The sequence below is a fragment of the Hydra vulgaris genome, chromosome 09, assembly GCF_038396675.1.
Source record: "Hydra vulgaris chromosome 09, alternate assembly HydraT2T_AEP".
NCBI lineage: Eukaryota > Metazoa > Cnidaria > Hydrozoa > Anthoathecata > Hydridae > Hydra > Hydra vulgaris.
In genome coordinates this window covers 51,189,524-51,212,205 of record NC_088928.1, presented here as the reverse complement: position 1 = coordinate 51,212,205, position 22,682 = coordinate 51,189,524, and the positions used below count along the sequence as shown (strand labels likewise).

The 22,682-nt window shown below is 27.9% G+C and overlaps 1 protein-coding gene across 1 annotated transcript in view; it reads left to right on the top strand.

Annotated features, from left to right (window-relative positions):
- Positions 1 to 2,179: 2,179 nt before the first annotated feature.
- LOC101236710 (tudor and KH domain-containing protein) overlaps positions 2,180 to 22,682 on the top strand; it is a 76,062-nt gene continuing 55,559 nt past the window's right edge. Inside the window, exons 1-2 of the mRNA XM_065806005.1 lie at positions 2,180 to 2,673; positions 16,415 to 16,538. Of these exons, the coding sequence (XP_065662077.1) occupies positions 2,393 to 2,673; positions 16,415 to 16,538 (405 nt within the window). The 5' untranslated portion in view covers positions 2,180 to 2,392. The remainder of the gene's footprint in view (positions 2,674 to 16,414; positions 16,539 to 22,682) is intronic.

Sequence of the window (22,682 nt, the reverse complement as noted above, 5' to 3'; positions counted from 1 at the left end):
GAGAGAATAGCTTACTATTTTCTGCATTCCTGGTGTGATGATTGTGAATTTCATTTGTTTTAATAAAAAAATTTAAAAAAGAGTTTGGTAGTTTATTTTGGAGAAAGTCAAACACTAAAAGACAGTTGTAAAACTTTACAAGAACATGGAGTTTAAGAATTTTTAGTTCAGAAAATATTTTTTAGATATCAGATCTCATTGATGAAAACGTCATTATTCTAGTAGATGCGCGTTGTAAACTAGCAATGCTATTAAATAAAAAGTTACTTTTTTGACCCCGAACAATACAACAATAGCAAAGGTGAGAAAAGAATAAAGAAGAATAAATCATTTGAAGAGTTTGGATAGGTAACAGTAACGAATTAGAGAAAGCATACTGTTTGCTCGTGTAAGTTTTTGTTTAAGATGATACAAATATGATGATACAACATATGACCAGCCCTTTAGTATAATACAAAAACGTGTTGAATACGTCCCTCAAAAACTAGAATTTCCAGATAATATATCGTTTTAAGTGTCATTCTTAAGCGTCAATAAATATTGGCTTTGTATCGAAATGGGATCTCCTTGTACTATATTTACATAAATCTTTTTAGAATTACCTATAAATATTAAAAGAAATGATTTTTAGAATTATTAATGACACAATGGAGTACTATTCTACAGTTTTAGGGCCCCCCTCAAATGCTGTATCAAGTTACCCTATATTTGCTAATAGAAAACTATCGCTTTATTTTTAATACCAACTTGTTTTTTCAATGATTTTGTTTGATGAAGTAAAAAGCTTATGCATTGTAGTTTAAAAAATAATGTCACTTATCGATAGACACAATAAATAAGATACTTTAAAACTTATGAGCTTTAATAACTAATGAATTACTTTGTCATTGAAAAAACACAAATTTCGATCCCACGCAGGCCGAATGATGTCACTTTATGAAAGTGGTTGTCAAAACTTTTAAGATGCCTCCACAATTACAATATTTCATGGTGCTCCATGTATCATGCTGCTTTTTAAATTAACTTTATGTAATTAAATTTTAGATATATATTTAGTAGTATAATATTATTTTTGAAAAAATGATTTACTTTTAAATATTAAATATATATTTAATATTTTCATTTAAAAGTAACTTATTTACATTAAAATAAGTAAACATACCATCCCTAGTTTGATATGAGCTCGACGAAATAATATTCGAAAAACTTTTAAAAAAGGATAACTCTGTCTCAGTACATCAAAGAAATTTGCAGTTTTTAGCTGTGAAAATGTTCACAATTTAAAATAATCCTAGAGGAAGCTCACTAAGTGACATTCTATTCGTTAATAAGAAAACGCTCAATACACGAAGTAATGCTTACTTTAAGACCCCTCGAATTAAATTAGAATTGTACGGAAAACGTTCACTTCGCTATCTAGTACCATTAATTTGGAGCTTAATCCCAATAGACATTTCTTCCTCAACCAACATTATATGTTTAAAAAAGTGTAAAGCAATTAAATGTCTATGCAAAACATGTCAACAATAAAAGAAAAAAAAAAAAAAAATTAAATAGCTATTATAAATATACATGTGGTAACCATGGTCACCATCATCGGTTTATATAGCTCAGTATTTTACTGATACTTAGTTTATATAATATATTTATAAAACCTACCGATGTTAAATAAAGTTAAATTAAAAAAATGTATATATGTAAAAAGCTAATAATTTTTGTACTGTACCAGTTGTTGTAGGTTTAAAATTATTTTTACGATTAAAGTAAATCGAGGCTTTTTACTTTGTATAAAAATTGTTTACAGGAACATTTTTAATAATTAATTTTTATTTTTAGTTTTTGTGAGGTTTTATTAAAGGCGCAAACAGACACTTAATCTAATTTTTTGAAATACTTTTTATTTTTCGAAAATAATTTAGCGCATCGAAAAATCTTTTTTTTTCCGAAACTAATTTAACTTAAAATTTAAATTTCACAATTTATTATTAAATATTATTATTATTATTATTATTATTATTATTATTATTATTATTATTGTATATTACATATTACTTACAATAAATAATATATATATCTACGTGTTACTCATTACTTATTACTTATTGTAAATAATATGTAATAAGTAATTCTGATAATCCTTTAACTTGTAGAAACCACATTTTTAAAATTAGGTTAGTGTAAAAAGCGTGTTGAAAAAAAAGCTATTGATACTTTGATTTGAATATTTTATCTATCTTTATGCCTAGTATTAATGTCTAATTTGAATTATTTTTAGCAACCTTAAAATAAGAAGATATGCCGAAAATTAGTCACCAATTATATTTGCGAATTATTATTTGACATTAAAACTCTATACTCACGCGGGAGAAACGTGAAAACATATTTTTTGAAAATGAATAGCCATCAAGAGAAATACATTTTGATTGCATGTATATCATCAGCTGTTGTTCTTGCTAGCATATATTTTTTATATCGTAAAAAAAAAAATACAAGAACGTACAACCATGATGAAAACAATGAAGTTGTAGAATCTAATGATTTGAATTCTCAGGACAATAACGTTAGTGATTTTCAGACAAAAAAAGTAGTAAAGGTTCCATCGCATATTGTTGGAAGCATTATAGGAAAAAATGGCACTAATATTAATTATCTTAAATCCTATTTTGGTGTTAGGTCTGTTTTATTGTTATTACTTATTAATTTTTATGACATAAAGAATTTTATATTTGTGTATATAAATAATAATTTTTGATTTTATAGTTATTTTATATTTAATAGATTTTGTTTTTATGTATTTACATATTAACAATGAAACAATGAATAAACTGAGTTTAACTATGTGTAATACAGTTATTGTCAAGTGTAGGAGCAATTGGATTCTTTCTTGCACCAAAAATAACTAAACTAAAAGATGCAATCAATTAAACTATGAGATATGTTTTATTCTTATTTAGATTTTGTTTTATTCTTATTTAGTTTTTTCTTATTTAGATTTTGTTTGTTTGTTACTACATTGTTTGTTTATTTATATCACAACACCTAAAAATATTTTGAAATAATAAAACATAAAAATGTGTTATATTCAATCTTATTAATCTTAAAGATACTTATTATCTTTGAGATTAATAAGATCGCTATAACACGTTTTGAGTTTTATTATTTTACTATTGCATTATTTGTTTAGCCACCAAATGCACATCACTGAAAAAAAAATCACTGAAAAAAATGCTATAGTTTGGTATACAAAGTATATAACCAATTTTAATTTTTAATTTATGTTTTTCCATAATTTAAGGACATACTAAGTTGTTAATGAAAAATATATAATTTTATAAAAGTATAGCACACAGGAGGGCATTAATACCACTTTTTTATATACTTCTAGATTTTTCTATTGAAATAAATAAGTTTTGTGAAGTTCTAAATTTTTTTTTCTATTGATAGACAACATATTTTTATATAAAACATAGCACTTTATTCTTTAAAAAAAAAAAGATTTCTTATGGCACTCTATGAAATCTTTTTTTAACAATAAAGTCCTATGCCTCATATAAATACTGATTTGAGTTTCTTTATTCACAACAAGTAAAATTTAATAACCAGGTGGAGGGGGTCTTTATATGCTCAAAGTGGGTGGGAAAATTTTCCAAAAATTGTAAAATATTAGCACTTAAAAGTACCACCTTTTTTTTCCTTTGATTTTTTGTATTTCCTGTTTTATATGTAACAAATTTGAGTAAATTTGACCGTAAATTTGGTGTTATGTTTTTTTTTAAGTTGTAAAGTTGTAAGTTATTTGTAAGTATTTTAAGTTGTTTTATTGGATTCCTTGCCTCAAAATATGTAAGTGTACACATTTTCAGCTTTCCATTGCACACAGAACAGAAACAAAGACCAAAATCTATTTTTAAAATGGTGGGTTTAAGTCAAGTTGGTTCAAGGCAAGGTTTGAATAGTCAACTTTGGAACCATTTAAAATTAGATGATAATTTATAAATTGTAAATTAAAAACCTGTTAATGAGTTTTAATATATTACCAAGTAGTATAAAAAAAATTTATTGCTTTATTGCCCTTATGGTTGGGGGTAAAGGGCTAACATAAGGGTTTTTTGGTTCCCAGACTCTAGTCAGTGTAATTATTTGCAAATATTTATATATTTTGCATTTTGCATAAGTATGAACATTCTTAAGTTTTGAGTTGCAAAGCCTGAAAGTGACATATCTGAAACATCAGAAAATCATGTATGAAGACTGGTAGAAGTTACAACAAATAAATAAAAAAGAGACAACAATAATTTTAGGCTTGAAATTTTACTAAGGCTTAGAGCCATTGCCACAGTTTCACTTTATGACTTAAACATTGTCTAATAACCTGAGTATGATTATTGTCTAATAATCTGAGTAATGAGAAGATCTTCTGCGATAAGAGGTCTCTACGCATTTGGACTAATTGTTTTGAAAAAAATCTTTGATAGAGGAGCCTTCTGAAGTTGATGTAAAAATGGCTAACAGTGAAGCAGATTATATTGATGTTGTAGGGGAAGCATCATTATCAGAAATTCTTTCAAGGCATTGAACATAATCTTGTAAGATGAAATGTAGGTTTCTTTAGTGATAACTGAAAACACCAATTATTCATGCGTGTGTCAATAACATCCTTGTTTAGAGGGAAAATGCCAGTTTCTATAAAAACACTTTTTTATTCCACAGTTAATGAACTCTAAAAAAGGTGTGTAGTAGTCCTGGAAAATGTTTCTTTGAGACTGATACATTATATGTTCTTGCATATTTCAGAAGTAAACTTTGCCATCTACTTTTTACAGGTCAAAAAAACAGATGTATCTAATGGTTAAAGATGGGTAAAATAGCAAGAATATGTAGAAGAATTTTTTTTTTGTAAAACCAATAAGTGGACAGCTAGTATGAGAAATGTGGCCATCAAATATATGTACACGAGTGCAATTTGCAAGATGCTTTGTATGCACTAGAAATTTGCTCTATTATTAATAGTATAAAAATGAGATGAACTACCTATTGATGAGCATCAATAGGTAGTTCACCTTTCTCTTGTTTTGAAAAAGCTCTCCTGTCATACCTAACATGTTTGGAGGCCTGTTTTATAGACATTTCTTTACTTAAAACATAATTGCAGGTATCTATTATTTCTTAACTATTTGAGTAGGGTTTTTTTCCTCCCTGTTTTAATTTTTTGTATGTTTGAACCGTTCTAGAAAAAATATGAATAAAATTTGTTCTTAAATATACTGTTTTCAATTTTAGTCATAATTTTTTATTTAGATAATATGAAATTTATAGCTGATTTAAATTTATAAAAGAGTTTTGCCATTTTTCACTAGTCAGGAAGAGTAGAAAGAGCAATTTATTTTTAAATAAAAGTAGTATACTCTAATTAAACAAATAAAATTGTTTAAAGTGTGTAAACCTTTAATATATGGCTCAAAGACTTTGCTATTTTTTACTAAAATAAATATGGCATTTAATTTTTTTTTATGTCAAAATATTACTTTAGTAGAATTGTGTAAATTTAAATTTATTTTCAAGAAAAATAAAAACATACAACTTGATATAGACTTTTTATCTAAAAACTTTAAAGCACTGGTTTCAGCAAAGGTTTCCATAAACTTTGAACAAAAATAAAAACTGCTGTAAAAAACATCAATATTGAAAATCAAATTAATAATGGTTATAAAATAGTTGTAAACCCTAGAAATGTTTTAGACTACTTCCTTATTTAGTAAGTAACCTCTATCATGTAAAAATAAGCTATTTTCTTTTTGCTTAGCTGCATTAAGTAAATTAGTTTAGACTATTCTAAAATTGATACTGTTGCCCCTCTGATCTTTGGCTCTTAATACTGTTTACAGTTTGCTCAAGTAAGTTTTTCCATTAAAAGATAGTGGAAGACAAAATTTATAAAGTGTTATAACTTTTATAGTCGGTCTTTAGAGTGTTACTGTGGGTCGCGTGACTTTTTCTAATGTTGCCATTATGAGAGGATAAAAAATGTAATTTTAATACCATTTGTAATAAGTTTTAATTAGATTTTAGTACCAATATTAATATAATAATATAATGATCAACATTTTTTTAATTTTTTTAAATAAATATAAAGTTTAATAACTATATCTTCAGTAAAGAAATGTTGTACTACAAAACACTAGATATACAGTCGTCCCCCGGTTAACGAACTTAATTCGGAGTACGAACTAGTTCGTTATCCGAAAAGTTCGTTAACCGAAACGCGTTTTCCCATAGGCCGCCATTAAAAAATTTTTAATTGGTGGATTTTGCCGAAATAATGGGGGAAAAAATTCAAAAAATTGTCCAACTTGATAAATAAAATAGGCAAAGGTGAAATGATTGAAACCTGAGATTTATGCACTTTTAAAAATTGAAACAAATTGAAATTGTGCATGAAAATTGCTTGTCAAAGTTTTAGAAAAAACTAAAAATTGAACATGAACATTGCTTATCAAAAAATGGTTGATTTATTCACACCAAACTCCTTAGCCAGGTCACTTTGCTTTTCACCTTTTTGCACTCTTTGAATGATTGTCTTTTTCTCTTCAAGAGCGAAAACTTTTCTGCTTTTTTTCGCATTTGGTTCGACATTTTGAAAAATCGCAAAATCGAAAAAATCGCAAGTGGGAAAAAAACCTAGAAAAAAGCACAAAAATGCATGAAAAATATTAGTGAAACAAGAAAAGAAAAAAATGAAACAACAAAAGCACACCCAGCACAACCATTCACCTCCCAGGCTTCCATGACACTCACAAAACTGAGGGGGAAATGCTGGACGGCGCGCCCAACCTTCACGCGCGTGTGCACGCCATTTGGCGGTCCCGGTTCGTTAACCGAGTTCCGGTTCGTTAACCGGGGGAGGATTTTGGGCAAACTTTCGGTTCGTTAACCGAAAGTTCGCTAACAGGGGGTTCGTTAACCGGGGGACGACTGTACCTTTCAAAAACAGATATCATTGCAAATCTTCTACAAAGGCACATAGACACTTGCTCAATTTCAGATAACAAATTCAAAAACAATGAAGAAACCCTTCCAGCTGTAACTTACACTAATTTATTAAATTAACTATTATTTTCACCAAGTTTTTATGCAGCTGAGGATTTTTTTTTTTTTTAATTAATCACCTCCCCAAGGCTGAGAAGGCCACTATAGTCAAGGAGCCTACTTTTGTGGTCACAACCCTCTCTCAACCCTATAACTCCGAAACACAAACCTCAACGAACAAGGCTGCTACGTGGAGAAACAAGTTGAATATGAAGACCTATAAAACATGGAAGCATTTAATCAAGTGTTAGAAAGTTGGGTCAGGAATGCAAGAGTTATTAGCATAAGAAGTTTGCAAATTGTTAAGAAATAATAAATTTGGTAAAGTTTTTAGTTGTTTCATTCTTAACATCTTAATGATAACGAAATTAATCCATAGATTGTTGCAGAATTTAATATCCACACTGTAATTACAAGGCAGGCCTTGCTGAAGTATGTACACATATCGCTGCAGTTTTAAAACAGTAACTGATTACAATTCTTAATGGTTACCACCAAACTCACCAGCACAGTTAACAACAAAACGTTTTTTTTATTAGCTAAATAAATCAAAATAAAAAAGGCAGCTATTATAGAAATAATCTTTGAATCAGCTCATAAATACTCTATTGAATCTTATAATTCTAAAGTACCAGATGATGTTGTTGAGTTCTTTTAAAAAAAAAATGCTTTGAAATTGAATTTCCGTACAATTATAGAAAAATCAAAATATGATTGAAAATGTAAAAACTTGTTATCATTAATTACAAAAAAACACTCAATTTTCACTTAAAAAAGACTAAGGGTATTACTACCAAGTACAAACTCAACTTCTTGTTACTGAATATTAATGCTGCAATTTTTTTCTATATACAGTAAAGGACTTTTTAGTTCTTAGATTTTTTTGTGAAGAAGTCTTAACATATCAAAGGAATTTAAAAAAAGTATCCATGTCCTTTAAAAATTATTTTTAAAACTAGTGAACCTGAACACTATGAAAGTAATGTTTTATCATTTCGGGATCTAATTTGTTACTGTCACATCAGTTCAAGAGATTACGATATGGTTGATGGTTGATATGGTTGATATGGTGATATGGTGATATGGTTAATAGTTCAAAAGATGGCAATATGGTAACATCAGTTCAAAAGATGGCGATCAATTCAAAAGATGGCGATCAATTTAAAAGATGGCGGTAAGATGTACCGATATACATTGTAAAATTAAAAATTTCTAAAGGTTTATGGTTTTGGAACAAAAAACCAAATGACCTTTAGGGATATTATACATTTAAACAAACATTCTAAAAGTAAAAAAAAACATGCTGAGAAAAAAAACCTGTCATTAACTGTTAAACAAAAATCTTGATATATATATATATATATATATATATGTATGTATGTATGTATATACAGTAGCGGCCAAAAAATTAAGGCAGGCTACGTTTTTTAAACTTTTTTAACTTATTTTTTATTTATGGTGTTATTACCTTGGATATAAATAATTTTTTTATTATATTTTGATTTTTGAAGATATTTTGATTTATTTTACACCGTCAGGTTGCCATAGTTGTGATATTATGGGTAAATAGTATGATATTTATAATTTTGTTTAAGGTAAAATAAACGCACTATTTTCAGAGGGCTATTCTCAAAGTAGTATAGCAAAACAATTAAAAATATCAAGATGTGCTGTGCAAAATGCTTTACGTGTGCAAGACTATTCAAATCACAAAAATTGTGGTAGAAAATGTGTGAATACATCACGAGAAGACTTTTTTTTAAAGAATGTTGTTAATCGTGAGCCCCACACAACATCTGCAAAGTTATCACAACTTGCTATGGAAAGGGGACTTACTATTAGTTTAAGAACAATTATAAGAAGATTGTGTTATGACTCTGGTCTACTTGCAAGAAGACCAGCTAAAAAACCTTTATTAACTCCATCTCAATTACAAGCTAGGAATAAATTTTGTAAGAGTTTAAAAGACAAGACACCAGAATGGTGGGAACGTGTAATGTTTACAGATGAAAGTACGTTTCAACAAGTTAGAAGGATGGGCTATAATTATGTTAGAATACCTGTGGGAAAACGCCTGAATCCAAAGTACACTATACAGGCCTTCCCAGGAGAGGCGTGCGGTCGGTCGCTTTGAGTGACCACGCATATATATATATATATTTTTTGAGAGTTTGGCCACGATTTTTTAGCATATATTAATGATGCATTTTTAAAAAGGCGCTGAAAAAACCTAACTAAATAGTCGTATTATTTTATTATTTTTATTCATAATTTATTCCTATCATTAATATAAAAATATGAACATAAAAATGAAATATATATATATATATTTATACTTATTTAAAAATTTTTTTTTTTTCTTATTACAATTTTTTTTTTTTATGTCTAGTAAACATAAAAAAAAAATTTATTTATTTATATTTATTTTTTATTTATTTATATTATAATTATTTATAATATATTTTTAGGTGTTGATTTTTTCAGCAATGATATTTGAGACAAGTCGAAAAAATAAACAGAAAATGTGACCGAAAACTTTTTTAATCTATTTTGAAAAATATGCTCTGCCGACGCGGGATGCGATCCCGGGTCTCCGCGGCGATATGTAATGTCTTAATAGAATGAGCTAAACGTTCATATCCTTAATAAGAACCTTGTATATAATCATTCTTCTAGAACTTAGAAATTATTTTTTGTAGAAAGACATACTTATGCGAAAAAATTTAAAATTAGTAGAAAAAAAAATGTAAAATAAAAAAATAAAAAATTTTGTTATGAGAAAAAAAAAATTCAAAAAAAAAAAAAATATATATATATTATTTTTATGTTATTATTTCCTTATTAATGAAAAGAATAAATTATTAAAAAAATTACAAAATAATACAACGAGTTTAATTTGATTTTTTCAGCGCCTTTTTAAAAATGCGTTATTTTTAATATATGCTAAAAAAGTGTGGCCGAGTTATCTAAAAAAAAATAAATATCCGTGTTCACTCAAGGCGTGCCACCGCACGCCTCTCCTGGGAAGGCCTGACTATAAAAATAGTAAAATATCCTCCTTCAGTCATGGTATGGGGAGCAATCACAGCGCTAGGCCGATGCAGGTTGCACATCTTTAAAAAAGGTGAAAAAATCAATGCACAAAAGTATTTAAGTGTATTGAAAGACAAAGTGAAATTGCACATGGAAATTACTAAAACCAGCATTTTCTAGCAAGATTCAGCACCTTGTCATACAGCTAAAACAGTTAAGAAGTAGTTTACTGATAATTAAATTGAATTATTATCTAATTGGCCCTCAAATTCACCTGATCCTTATGTTATTGAGAACTGCTGGAATATAATGAAGCAGAAAGTTGCAGCACATCAGCCAAAATCTGAAGAACATCTTCAAAAAGTTCTTAAAGAAGTGTGGACTAATGAAATCACTCGAGAATTTTGTAAAACAATAGTACATAGTATGCTAAGAAGAATACAAGCCATGCTTGATAATAAGGGACATCCGACAAAGTATTGAACTATAACATTCAAGTCATTTAAACTGTACTTTTGCTATAATTTGGTTCTATAATTTATCTATTTTTTTTCATTTATTTTACATTTTCTATTGTGTTTATTCAATAAAAGATTTACACTGCAAAATTTGAGTTTTTTTTATGACGTTTCTTAATTTTTTGGCCACTACTGTATATATATATATATATATATATATATATATATATATATATATATATATATATATATATATATATATATATATATAAATAAAGATAGAGAGAGAGAGAGAGAGAGAGAGAGAGAGAGAGAGAGAGAGAGAGAGAGAGAGAGAGAGAGAGAGAGAGAGAGAGAGAGAGAGTGAAAGAAAGTTATTTAATATACATTTAAAAAAAAATATTTAGATAAAATAATATTTTGCTCAATTAATCTCATAAACATCTCTTTAGTTTAATTGCATGTTATTTTTAAATTATTGTTCAAATTATTTGCTACTAAATTTTATGCTAATAATTAAATGCCACTAAAGATGGACATAAGTTAACCAAAGCATATACTGAATGAACAATTTCATCTAATGTTGTATGAGATTCTCCATTTATAGTAATTAAAAAATCAGCTGGTATCAAGTCAAAGAGAACAAGACTCTTCATCATATTTTTTAATTTCAAGAAGTTTAAAAAATCTAATTTTCTGGTTGTTTTTTTTTAGTTAGGTACACTATAGTTTTTATTATTTTTTCTTTTTATAAACCTTTTTTAGATCAACTTTTTATAAACCTTTTTTAGACCAAGTTTAAATAAGACAAACTTTAAATTACAGCAAAACTTGTTTAGTTAAAAAATTAACTCAAAGCAATCTAAAAATGATATGTAGCAATATTATAGACATAAAATCCTTTTTTGTCTTTATCTAAACAATTACAAACACGCCAGTATTTGGTTTTGTTTTATTTCCTTAATTTGTTATTATGATTTTTTAATTAAATTAAATTTTTTTTTTTTTATGAAATATTTGATATTCGCTTTCACTTGTGTTGTTAAAGCAATTTTAATTTAAATCAAATGAAAATAGGAAATAAAAACCTTGTAGGTCTAAATGAGCAAAACTTTGCAAAATATATAATTTATTGTTGAGCATAATATAGTAAATTAAAAAAAATAAATTATTAAATCAAAAAGTATTTATTAAATCAAAATTTATTAAAATCAAGTTCAATCAAGTTAAAGCCATGCATTTGCTTTAATTTCTATTTGTGCCTACACTAAATATGCTATAAATTTTTATTATATAATTAGTTCAAAGAGATTGTCCATTATTGTTTTAAAAATTAGTAATTTTTGAAGTAATGGAAACCTCAAGCTAACGTATCGCTTTTAAAGATAAATTAAGTTTTATTTTTTATCTAAAAGTGATGCTAACTTGTGCATTGTTTAAATATTACCCTGAGTCTTTGAAAAATAACAATGGAACTTGTGTCATTTCATATTTTTACTCTAAAAACAGAATATTTTTTTATACATCTCCTATTTTAAGCATGCAGCTTTTTACAAAATTCTGCTATTAAAATATTTAGGACCCATGTCATCAATATAGCAACAATTACATATAGATACAAACACAACATGAAGTTTTTAAAATTAGTTAGAAATAAAGAATATAATATACAATAAAAAAAAAAGTCTAAACATTCTCCTGAAAGGATGAATTCTTTCTTTCATTCAGAACAGAATTGAAGTTTGATGAGGAGAGAATCTTCTCTTTACATCTTCATTTGTATCTTTATCTTTATTTTATGCCATCCTAGATTTCTTTAAAAAGGAGGCCATTTAGGACTGGCTCGTCACTTCACATTTATTGGTTGACAGATGACTTAAAAGTTTGCAAATTATAAGAATCGGGAAAGCAAGTTGAAGGAAGCTAATTCCAAAGAACTGATGTTTGAGGAAAAAAACTAGACGAATAAGAGTTTTTGGAGCACTTAAGAATAGTCACAGAAAAAGGATGAGACTTATGAAAAAGGATGAGACTTTAACACAAGAATGAATTTTAGTAGATGGCACAAGAGATGCTAGCTCTCTAGAACAGTGCCCGTTATAGTATTTGAAGAAAAGAGAAAGAGAAGCAACATAGTGATGTGATAATGGTTGGAGGTTGGGTGCAAGAGTAGGTCCAACTATGTTTACAATGCATTTTTGCACCTAGTCTAAAAGAGAAAGGACATCATTGGAAAATCCGCCCCAGGTATAGCAACAGTATTCCGTACAAGGATGGATTTGAGATTTATAGGGATAAAGAATAGAATCCAGAGTAAGAAAGTGTGGAGCACAATAAAGAGATGTAACCTTAGTAAATGCCAATTTTGCAATGGATTTGATATATGGTTTCCAAGAAAAATCAGAAGTTAGAGTTAATCCTATAAGATGAAGGGTAGATGACTTGTCAAGTACATCACCGTTCATAAATATAGGAAGATCTAAATTATTGTGGTAATAATTGGCTGAACAAAATTGGGTTTTATCTGAATTGAAGTTCACCAGCCACTGTGAACCCCATGCTGTAGAAGAAGTGAGATCCTTTTCAAGCTCAAATACCCCCTCCAAGCAATCAGAGAGTGTTGGCTTCTTATGAAGACAAGAACAAATGGCAGTATTATTAGCGAACAATGCCACCTTAGGTGTGAGAATATCTGAAAGGTAGTTAATGTAAATTAAAAAGAGTATAGGGTCACAGATAGAACCTTGAGGAACACCTGAAGTTACAGGATATGAAGAAGATTGCTGCCCATCGAGGATAACTTTTATACTACAATTTGAAAAGTAGGATTCAATAATCTTAAAGATGTTACCTGATACTCCGTAAGAATAAAGCTTATGGAGAAGACCAGCATGCCAAACTTTATCAAAAGCCTTAGAAATATCAAGCGCGATAACCTTAACCTCTCCCCTTCTATCTAGTGCACAATAAAACCTATAGTTTAATACTGTTAGTAAATCTACGGAAAAACGAGAAGATCAAAATCCATATTGATGATCAAAAAGTAAGTTATTAGATTTAAGATAAGAGATTAAATGTTTGGTATGTCGTCCGAACCACAAGCTGTAGAAGAGTCCAAGCAGGAAATCACTTGAGATACAGAAGCTGAAGTGAAACGAATGTCAAGCAATGGATCAACCTGTTTGTCGGCTATATCAGGTAGATTATTGGAATCATGAGATGGTATTGATAAAAGTTCTTAGCAAACAATTCAGCTTTGTCTTTAGGGGAGGTGACAAAATCTGAACTGTACAAGAGAGGTGGAATGACAAATTTGCCCTTATCATTGATACTGTTATTGATACTAAGATTCTCCAGAAGTCACGAGAGCCTAATTTTTGAGATGAAATTCGAGATTTCATGACCTGAGAATAGCGAGCTTTGGCGTTAGACAAAAATTTTTTACAATGGTTTCTAGTAATAATAAACAGACGTCTGTTTTCTGGAGAATTGTTTTTCTGATATATGGAAGTAATGGTTTCGATTGGAAATTGCAGCAGTTTGAGGTAAACGAAGGAGAAGAGTAAGGTTTGACTTGGAATTGTCAAGAGGGAATAAAAGTTTCAATGCCAACCTGAATCCAAGAAGTTATGTAAGAAGCACATTTATAAGCAGGAAGACTAAAGATTTCTACCCAAGGGCCATCACAAAGAAATGAATTCCATCATGGAAAGAGTTCCAGTCAGCTTTAAGTTGTAAGAGGTATGATGGTAGGTGGATTCTAATGAAGAAGACAAATGATATAAGATAAATGATGATGGAGAAACTGAGCACTGACTAGGATCAGAAACAAGACGTATGTTGAGTAGAGAAGGTAAATGATTTGGGTTGTCTAGAAAACAAGTTAGAAAGTTGACTATTTGAATTAGAGATTGAGAAAGGCAAAAGTTGTGGGCCTTAACACCTGAAGAGTCACTGACCTGAGCTGTTCAGTGTGATTAGTATTAAAGTCACCAACAACAACGATATTGGCTGATGGATAAATAGAGATGGCTTGGTCAATTTGATCAGAAATAACATCAAAAAGAGTGCAGTCTTGAGATGAAGGAGAGCAATATAGAACAAAAAGAAAGGTGATAGAGTGAAGTGGTGCTAAACCAAAGCACATAAAAGAATAGTTGGTGGATTCGAATCTAGTTTCACAACAAATGGGTGAGTTGCTACGAATATAAATGCTTAGGCCAAGCGTCTGGCTATCGGAGTCTTTACGAAATTAAGGGAAATAACACTGAGATCACAAGATGAGGCAGCCAGAACTCAAATTAACCTTACAAAAAAAAAGGAAGGTCTGGTGAACCTTGCAAGAGATAAGACTCAACAGAAGAAAATTTACTTCAAAGACCAAGAATATTAGCGAATGATAGGTTTAGAGAAGTTGATGATGACAATGGTTTTTTGTGTTTTATAGTATTTGTTACTTCATTCATTTTTAAGTTTGTTAAAGAACTTGACCCAAAGCATAGATTGTACTCAGTACACTATTTAATAGCCTAAGCGGTTGCCTCATTACTATTAATAAAATTGTCAAGGCCACATTTGGAGCCTTAACAAAGGGCTCCAAATGTGGCCTCGACAATGCACACCAAAAATACGAACAGGTACACCATTCATGCGCAAAATGGCACTGTTAGTACTCTAATATTTTAAAGCTTTTGATAAAATTAGCCTCTCTGAAAGCTACCACAGAGTTTAGGAAACTTGACTATCAGCTGGCCTCAGAACCATAAAACGGCGTTTTAGAGCTTAACCCTCATTAGGAGATAATAGAATGAGTTGCATATGCTAATAGAATTTAGCATATGCTAACTTGGTAATGGATTCTGTATATGGTTTCCATGAGAGTTCAGTAGTGAATTATAATCAGTTAAGGCATAAAGTAGAATTCTACCTTACATCTTCAACATAAAGTTGAAATAAAAATATTAAATTCTACTTTAACAATTTTCTGGTTTTCTTTTAAATTGTATTCAAACAGGTTGACAATGTTTGGTTTATAATGCTTTGTGGTCCTTAGGAAAATATTAGTTTTTTATACTTTAAATTACGCAGTACTGTACAAAAAACAATGATTTTTTAACTCAAACCAGCAATCTATCATCTTCATTTTAAGCTGTCTGTTTAATAATCTCTGATTTTCTTTTCTTAAATCTCATTTGGAAATCTTTAATTAAATTTGATGATGCACCTCGTTGGATTTTTTTCTCATTTTGTTTCTTTTTTAAGTTTGCTTTTGCTTGGATAACATTGAGAATATACAAACTTGAGTTTTCCCTTTCTCAATGATCTAACTTACACATTTCATATATTCCTGTAAACAAGTAGTCAATAAGTCATTATTCTTTATATTAAAACTCAACTTTTATTCTGATTAAATTATTCAGGTTTCAACTGTTATTCTGATCATTTTGTTATTTTTGATTATATATGAGTTTATGTTCACATAACTTGAAAATGTTTATCTGATATTAGTTTAAAAAGTTCTACAGTTTATTTTTACTGTTGAGACTTGAAAGAACAATATTTTAAAACATTGCAAATGAGATAAGAGCCACGTTTTAATTTAAACACATCATATTTGACTTTATAGTTAAAAAATCAGTTTTTGTTTTGTATTTACGGCATGATCCTGGAATTTTATGTGCATTGCCTGATTTCATAATAATGTGTGGAATTTTATGTTGAGCAATGTATGGAGTTTTATGTTGACCAGACTAGTTTAAAAAAACTCCCTGTTTCATTTTTACTCTTTTTTAAAACATATTTGTGGTCTTTTAGAAATGTCTTTATATATTTTTTAGACTTGATTTTAAAAATAAAGAAGAAAATGATTTGATCAATGATCAAGAAATTCTGACCTCAAGCAAGACAACTGACGAGAAATTAAAAGAAAGAACTTTAATTATTACTGGAAACTATGAGCAGGTATTTCAATATGCATTAGTGTTACAATGTTTGTTTTTCTATTCATAAATATTATTTTGCTAACACAAAAATTAGATCATAATGCTTTAAACAATTGAAAATTAACAGTTCTTTTTTTCATTAAATCATACTCATTATTTCTACAATGTTTGAATTGTAGTAATGCTTAGTACACATAAAAAACAAGTTTGAAGTAGCATAAAAATTTCACGAGTTACACATGGAAAACAAGTTTAAAGTAGAAAATTTCATGATCAACATACATTAAATGATTTTTTAAATGAATCAAAAACTAGTTTTTGACTTTGGCATTTATATATATATATATATATATATATATATATATATATATATATATATATATATATATATATATATATATATATATATATATATATATATATATATATATATATATATATATATATATATATATATATAGGGTTGGCATTGGGAAATGCCAACCTTACTGTCAACTTAAAAGCGTCTGTGTTATATCTAATTTAACATAATAGTAATAGTAACAATTATATTGCAACAACTCATAAATTTTATAACCAGTTCAGATTTTTGTGGTACAAAATATACTATTTATTTTCAAGTTACTTAAATGAGATTCTTAAAATTGTTTTCGGATTCTAAAAATTGATTTGAAAATTGATTCTAAAAAACATTTTCAGATTTTTTAATAACTTATTTTTACACTTGAGCCATAGACACCCTGTAATGAATACATAGAAAAATAAAAGAGAATTTTATCCATGTATTCAAAATTATAAACACAAGTTACAGAATTTAAGTTTCTCTCATTATATATATATTTATACAAATATATATATATATATATATATATATATATATGTATATATATATATATATATATATGTATAAATATATATATATTAATATATATATATAGATCTATAGTTTGTTGTCTTTGAGAAGGGCGAAAGAAAAAATGCGATTCTTTCGCCAACACATACGTCACTTTTAATTACTTTTGACTTTCGTCCAACATTTGCGTGTTGGACGAAAGGAAAAACCATTAATTTAATTACAAATAAATCGTTTTTTAAAAAAACCACAAAAACGCAAATTTAATTGACCAGAATGTTTTAAAAACATTCTGAATGTTTTTAACAATATAAACAATGTTTTTATTTTTAATTTTTTTAATAAAATGTTTTTATTTTTAATTTTTTTAATAAAATGTTTTTATTTTTATTTTTTTTTACTGTAAATCATGCGCGGAGTGTTGCTACATTGACTATCTTATATCCTGACTCGCAATGGAGTGCTGCTACATCGACTGACAAATAGCCTGACTCGCAGGGGAGTGCTGCTACATCGACTGACAAATAGCCTGACCCGCAAGGGAGTGCTGCTACATCTACTATCTTTTAGCCTGACCCGCAAGGGAGTGTTGCTACATCGACTGAGGGTTTGGTTGGGGCAGGCAGTCTATCAATTAATAAAAAAAAATAATTCCGGTCTTGCATTTTAATTTTTACTTTTTGTCAACAAAATATGGAAAAAACTTTCGGACAACATCTACGGGTTGTATATATATATATATATATATATATATATATATATATATATATATATATATATATATATGTAAATTATTTTAGTGTATTTTACAAATAGAGTGCTCAATGTTCTTAAAGAACAGAGCAATAATTAATTAGTAAAAAACACTTATCTAACTTTTATCTTCTACTTGGAGTTTCACCATCGCTGGATCATCAGGAAGAGTTACTAAATCTCAAAAAAAATTCAATTTATAGAAAAAAATATTTTACAGGAAGATATAAATTATTATAAAAAATTATAAAAAATTTTTTAATTACAATATTTTTTTGTTAACGGGAAGTTACAGAAAGTAATTATGAAATAATTTTCTTTGGAATGGGGATAGTTTAATTTGGTCATTTGTTTTTATAATTTTTTAAGAGGTATTTATTTTCGTGCCTACATTTAGAAATTAATTCAGATTTTTTATTTAATAAATTTTCTTGATTCAAATGAGTAATTATTTCAAATTTTTCTTGCAAACATAGCATACATTTTTTGGAAATGTTATTGTAGGCAGGGGCAGATTTTAGAATAGACCATTGTAAATTAAAATTTTTATTTTTTTCTTTTAAATCCCAAATATATTTTGACAGCATAGTCTCTTTTGAATATTTTTTGTGTTTAAACGATTGTTTGTGGTTGGCATAACGTTTTTTCCATTCCCCCTCGGTTAAGCCAATATATTGTTTATCAGGGTTGTTTTGTGAGGAAACAATGCACTTGTAAATTACATTTTTCGAAAGGCATTTTCCATTTAGAGGGCAATCTATTTTTTGTTTACAATTACAATAATCAGTGTTTTTTTCTTTTATATGTTCATTTTTATTAATTAACGCGTAGTTGTGGCCTTTTATAATTCTTTCTAAATTTTTTGTACAACTATAACTTACTTTAATGGTATTTCTGTTAAAAATCTTATGTAATTTATTAGAGGGAGGAAAATGTTTGTCTACTAATTTTAGAAAAATTTTACCAATATTTGTTGAAACATTTTTGCTGTACGGGGGGTTGAACCAAATTATGTTTCTATTTCTATTACGCTTTTTTTGCAATTTTCTTTTCAAATTTTAGCTCGAAATTTTGAAAGCCACTTTTTTTAAGGGCATCTTCATAAACGCGTTTAGAGGAGTTGAAAATATTTTCATTAGAAGAGTTTTGGTTTAGCCTATTGTTAATTGAAATTGGAATTTGTTTTAGAATTTGAGGGGGATGGTTCGAATTTACATTAATATACAATAATTCGTCATTAGGTTTTTTGTAGGGCTTATAGGAACTTTCTGAGAGGTTAAATGTGACATCAAGAAAATTCACTATTTTTAAATTTATATTTATTTCAATTAGGAAGCCAATATTTTTAAAAACTTTAATAATATCTTTTCTAATTTTATCGAGTTGTGGCCCTGATTTTTTATGCATTATTATTAAACCGTCGTCGCGATAAAGACCTAATTGATTAATTTGGATTATTTTAGCAAGGGTATTTAAAATATATAAACCTACAAATTCGCAAATTTCTGCTCCGTCGTAACTTCCCATTGTTACATCAAAGCATTCGTGCGTGGTTTTTTTCTTCCACGTTTCCTTATCAAAATAGAGTAAATTTTTTCTGCAGTGCTTAATTATACGGATAGTGTCCTCAGTAATTTCTAAATGGGATTTTCCAAATTCTATTGTTTTATCTAAAATTTCTGCTGTAATTGAGGGGTAAAAATCAATAATATCAAATTGTATAAATGTGCATTCATTTTTATTGTTAATTTTAGAAAACCAATCTATAACATCAGTGGTATTTTTCCACTGATGTAAACCTAATTTTTTCCGAATAGAGTTATTAATTTTGTCTAGTTTTATTTTACTAACGTGCCCTAGTTCACTTTTTGAAGGTACTAGTAGCCTACAAGGGAGTTTATTTTGAAAATTTGGTTTGTGATCTTTTAGCGAAACAAACGCTTGCGCTGGTGCAACTGATTCAATTCTCGCATCTAAATTAATATTTTTGGCGATGTTTTGAGCTTCTAAATTAATGGCGTTTTCCAATTTTTTTGGTGCTTTTGTATAATTATTAGAAATATTATCGCGCAGTATTTTTTGATGAGTTTCTGGGGTAATTTGGTAAATGTTACTTGTTTTGTCAGCAAAAACTAAAATATTAGGGTTCAATTTTATATTATTAATGTCTAATTTTAATTGTTTTTGGAATTCATTATTTATGTTTTGGAATTTTATAGTTTTAATTAAGTGTAATAAATCATTTTCAAAATTTTCCAGGTCAGAAATAAATGGTGGGGCGTTTTTTGTTTTGAATCCATAATTTTCATTCTGTTTTTTTTCAATTAAAGGGTTTTTATTTTTTTCAGATTCTAAGAAAAAATGGGCTTTCCAACGAATTCTTTTAATAAAGTGTTCTACTTTGTCTATTAATGAAATAGTATAACTTTTTTTGTCTGGGATCGGGATATTTTTGAGAGAGTAAGTAAAATTGTTAGTTTCCATGTTTAGGTTAGGTAAAATACAATTAAAGAGTGCTCAACAAGTATAAACTTGGAGCTTAATATGTAACGCCATTAATTTAGAAGCTCAAAACATCGCCAAAAATATTAATTTAGATGCGAGAATTGAATCAGTTGCACCAGCGCAAGCGTTTGTTTCGCTAAAAGATCACAAACCAAATTTTCAAAATAAACTCCCTTGTAGGCTACTAGTACCTTCAAAAAGTGAACTAGGGCACGTTAGTAAAATAAAACTAGACAAAATTAATAACTCTATTCGGAAAAAATTAGGTTTACATCAGTGGAAAAATACCACTGATGTTATAGATTGGTTTTCTAAAATTAACAATAAAAATGAATGCACATTTATACAATTTGATATTATTGATTTTTACCCCTCAATTACAGCAGAAATTTTAGATAAAACAATAGAATTTGGAAAATCCCATTTAGAAATTACTGAGGACACTATCCGTATAATTAAGCACTGCAGAAAAAATTTACTCTATTTTGATAAGGAAACGTGGAAGAAAAAAACCACGCACGAATGCTTTGATGTAACAATGGGAAGTTACGACGGAGCAGAAATTTGCGAATTTGTAGGTTTATATATTTTAAATACCCTTGCTAAAATAATCCAAATTAATCAATTAGGTCTTTATCGCGACGACGGTTTAATAATAATGCATAAAAAATCAGGGCCACAACTCGATAAAATTAGAAAAGATATTATTAAAGTTTTTAAAAATATTGGCTTCCTAATTGAAATAAATATAAATTTAAAAATAGTGAATTTTCTTGATGTCACATTTAACCTCTCAGAAAGTTCCTATAAGCCCTACAAAAAACCTAATGACGAATTATTGTATATTAATGTAAATTCGAACCATCCCCCTCAAATTCTAAAACAAATTCCAATTTCAATTAACAATAGGCTAAACCAAAACTCTTCTAATGAAAATATTTTCAACTCCTCTAAACGCGTTTATGAAGATGCCCTTAAAAAAAGTGGCTTTCAAAATTTCGAGCTAAAATTTGAAAAGAAAATTGCAAAAAAGCGTAATAGAAATAGAAACATAATTTGGTTCAACCCCCCGTACAGCAAAAATGTTTCAACAAATATTGGTAAAATTTTTCTAAAATTAGTAGACAAACATTTTCCTCCCTCTAATAAATTACATAAGATTTTTAACAGAAATACCATTAAAGTAAGTTATAGTTGTACAAAAAATTTAGAAAGAATTATAAAAGGCCACAACTACGCGTTAATTAATAAAAATGAACATATAAAAGAAAAAAACACTGATTATTGTAATTGTAAACAAAAAATAGATTGCCCTCTAAATGGAAAATGCCTTTCGAAAAATGTAATTTACAAGTGCATTGTTTCCTCACAAAACAACCCTGATAAACAATATATTGGCTTAACCGAGGGGGAATGGAAAAAACGTTATGCCAACCACAAACAATCGTTTAAACACAAAAAATATTCAAAAGAGACTATGCTGTCAAAATATATTTGGGATTTAAAAGAAAAAAATAAAAATTTTAATTTACAATGGTCTATTCTAAAATCCGCCCCTGCCTACAATAACATTTCCAAAAAATGTATGCTATGTTTGCAAGAAAAATTTGAAATAATTACTCATTTGAATCAAGAAAATTTATTAAATAAAAAATCTGAATTAATTTCTAAATGTAGGCACGAAAATAAATACCTCTTAAAAAATTATAAAAACAAATGACCAAATTAAACTATCCCCATTCCAAAGAAAATTATTTCATAATTACTTTCTGTAACTTCCCGTTAACAAAAAAATATTGTAATTAAAAAATTTTTTATAATTTTTTATAATAATTTATAACTTCCTGTAAAATATTTTTTTCTATAAATTGAATTTTTTTTTTGAGATTTAGTAACTCTTCCTGATGATCCAGCGATGGTGAAACTCCGAGTAGAAGATAAAAGTTAGATAAGTGTTTTTTACTAATTATATATATATATATATATATATATATATATATATATATATATATATATATATATATATATATATATATATATATATATATATAT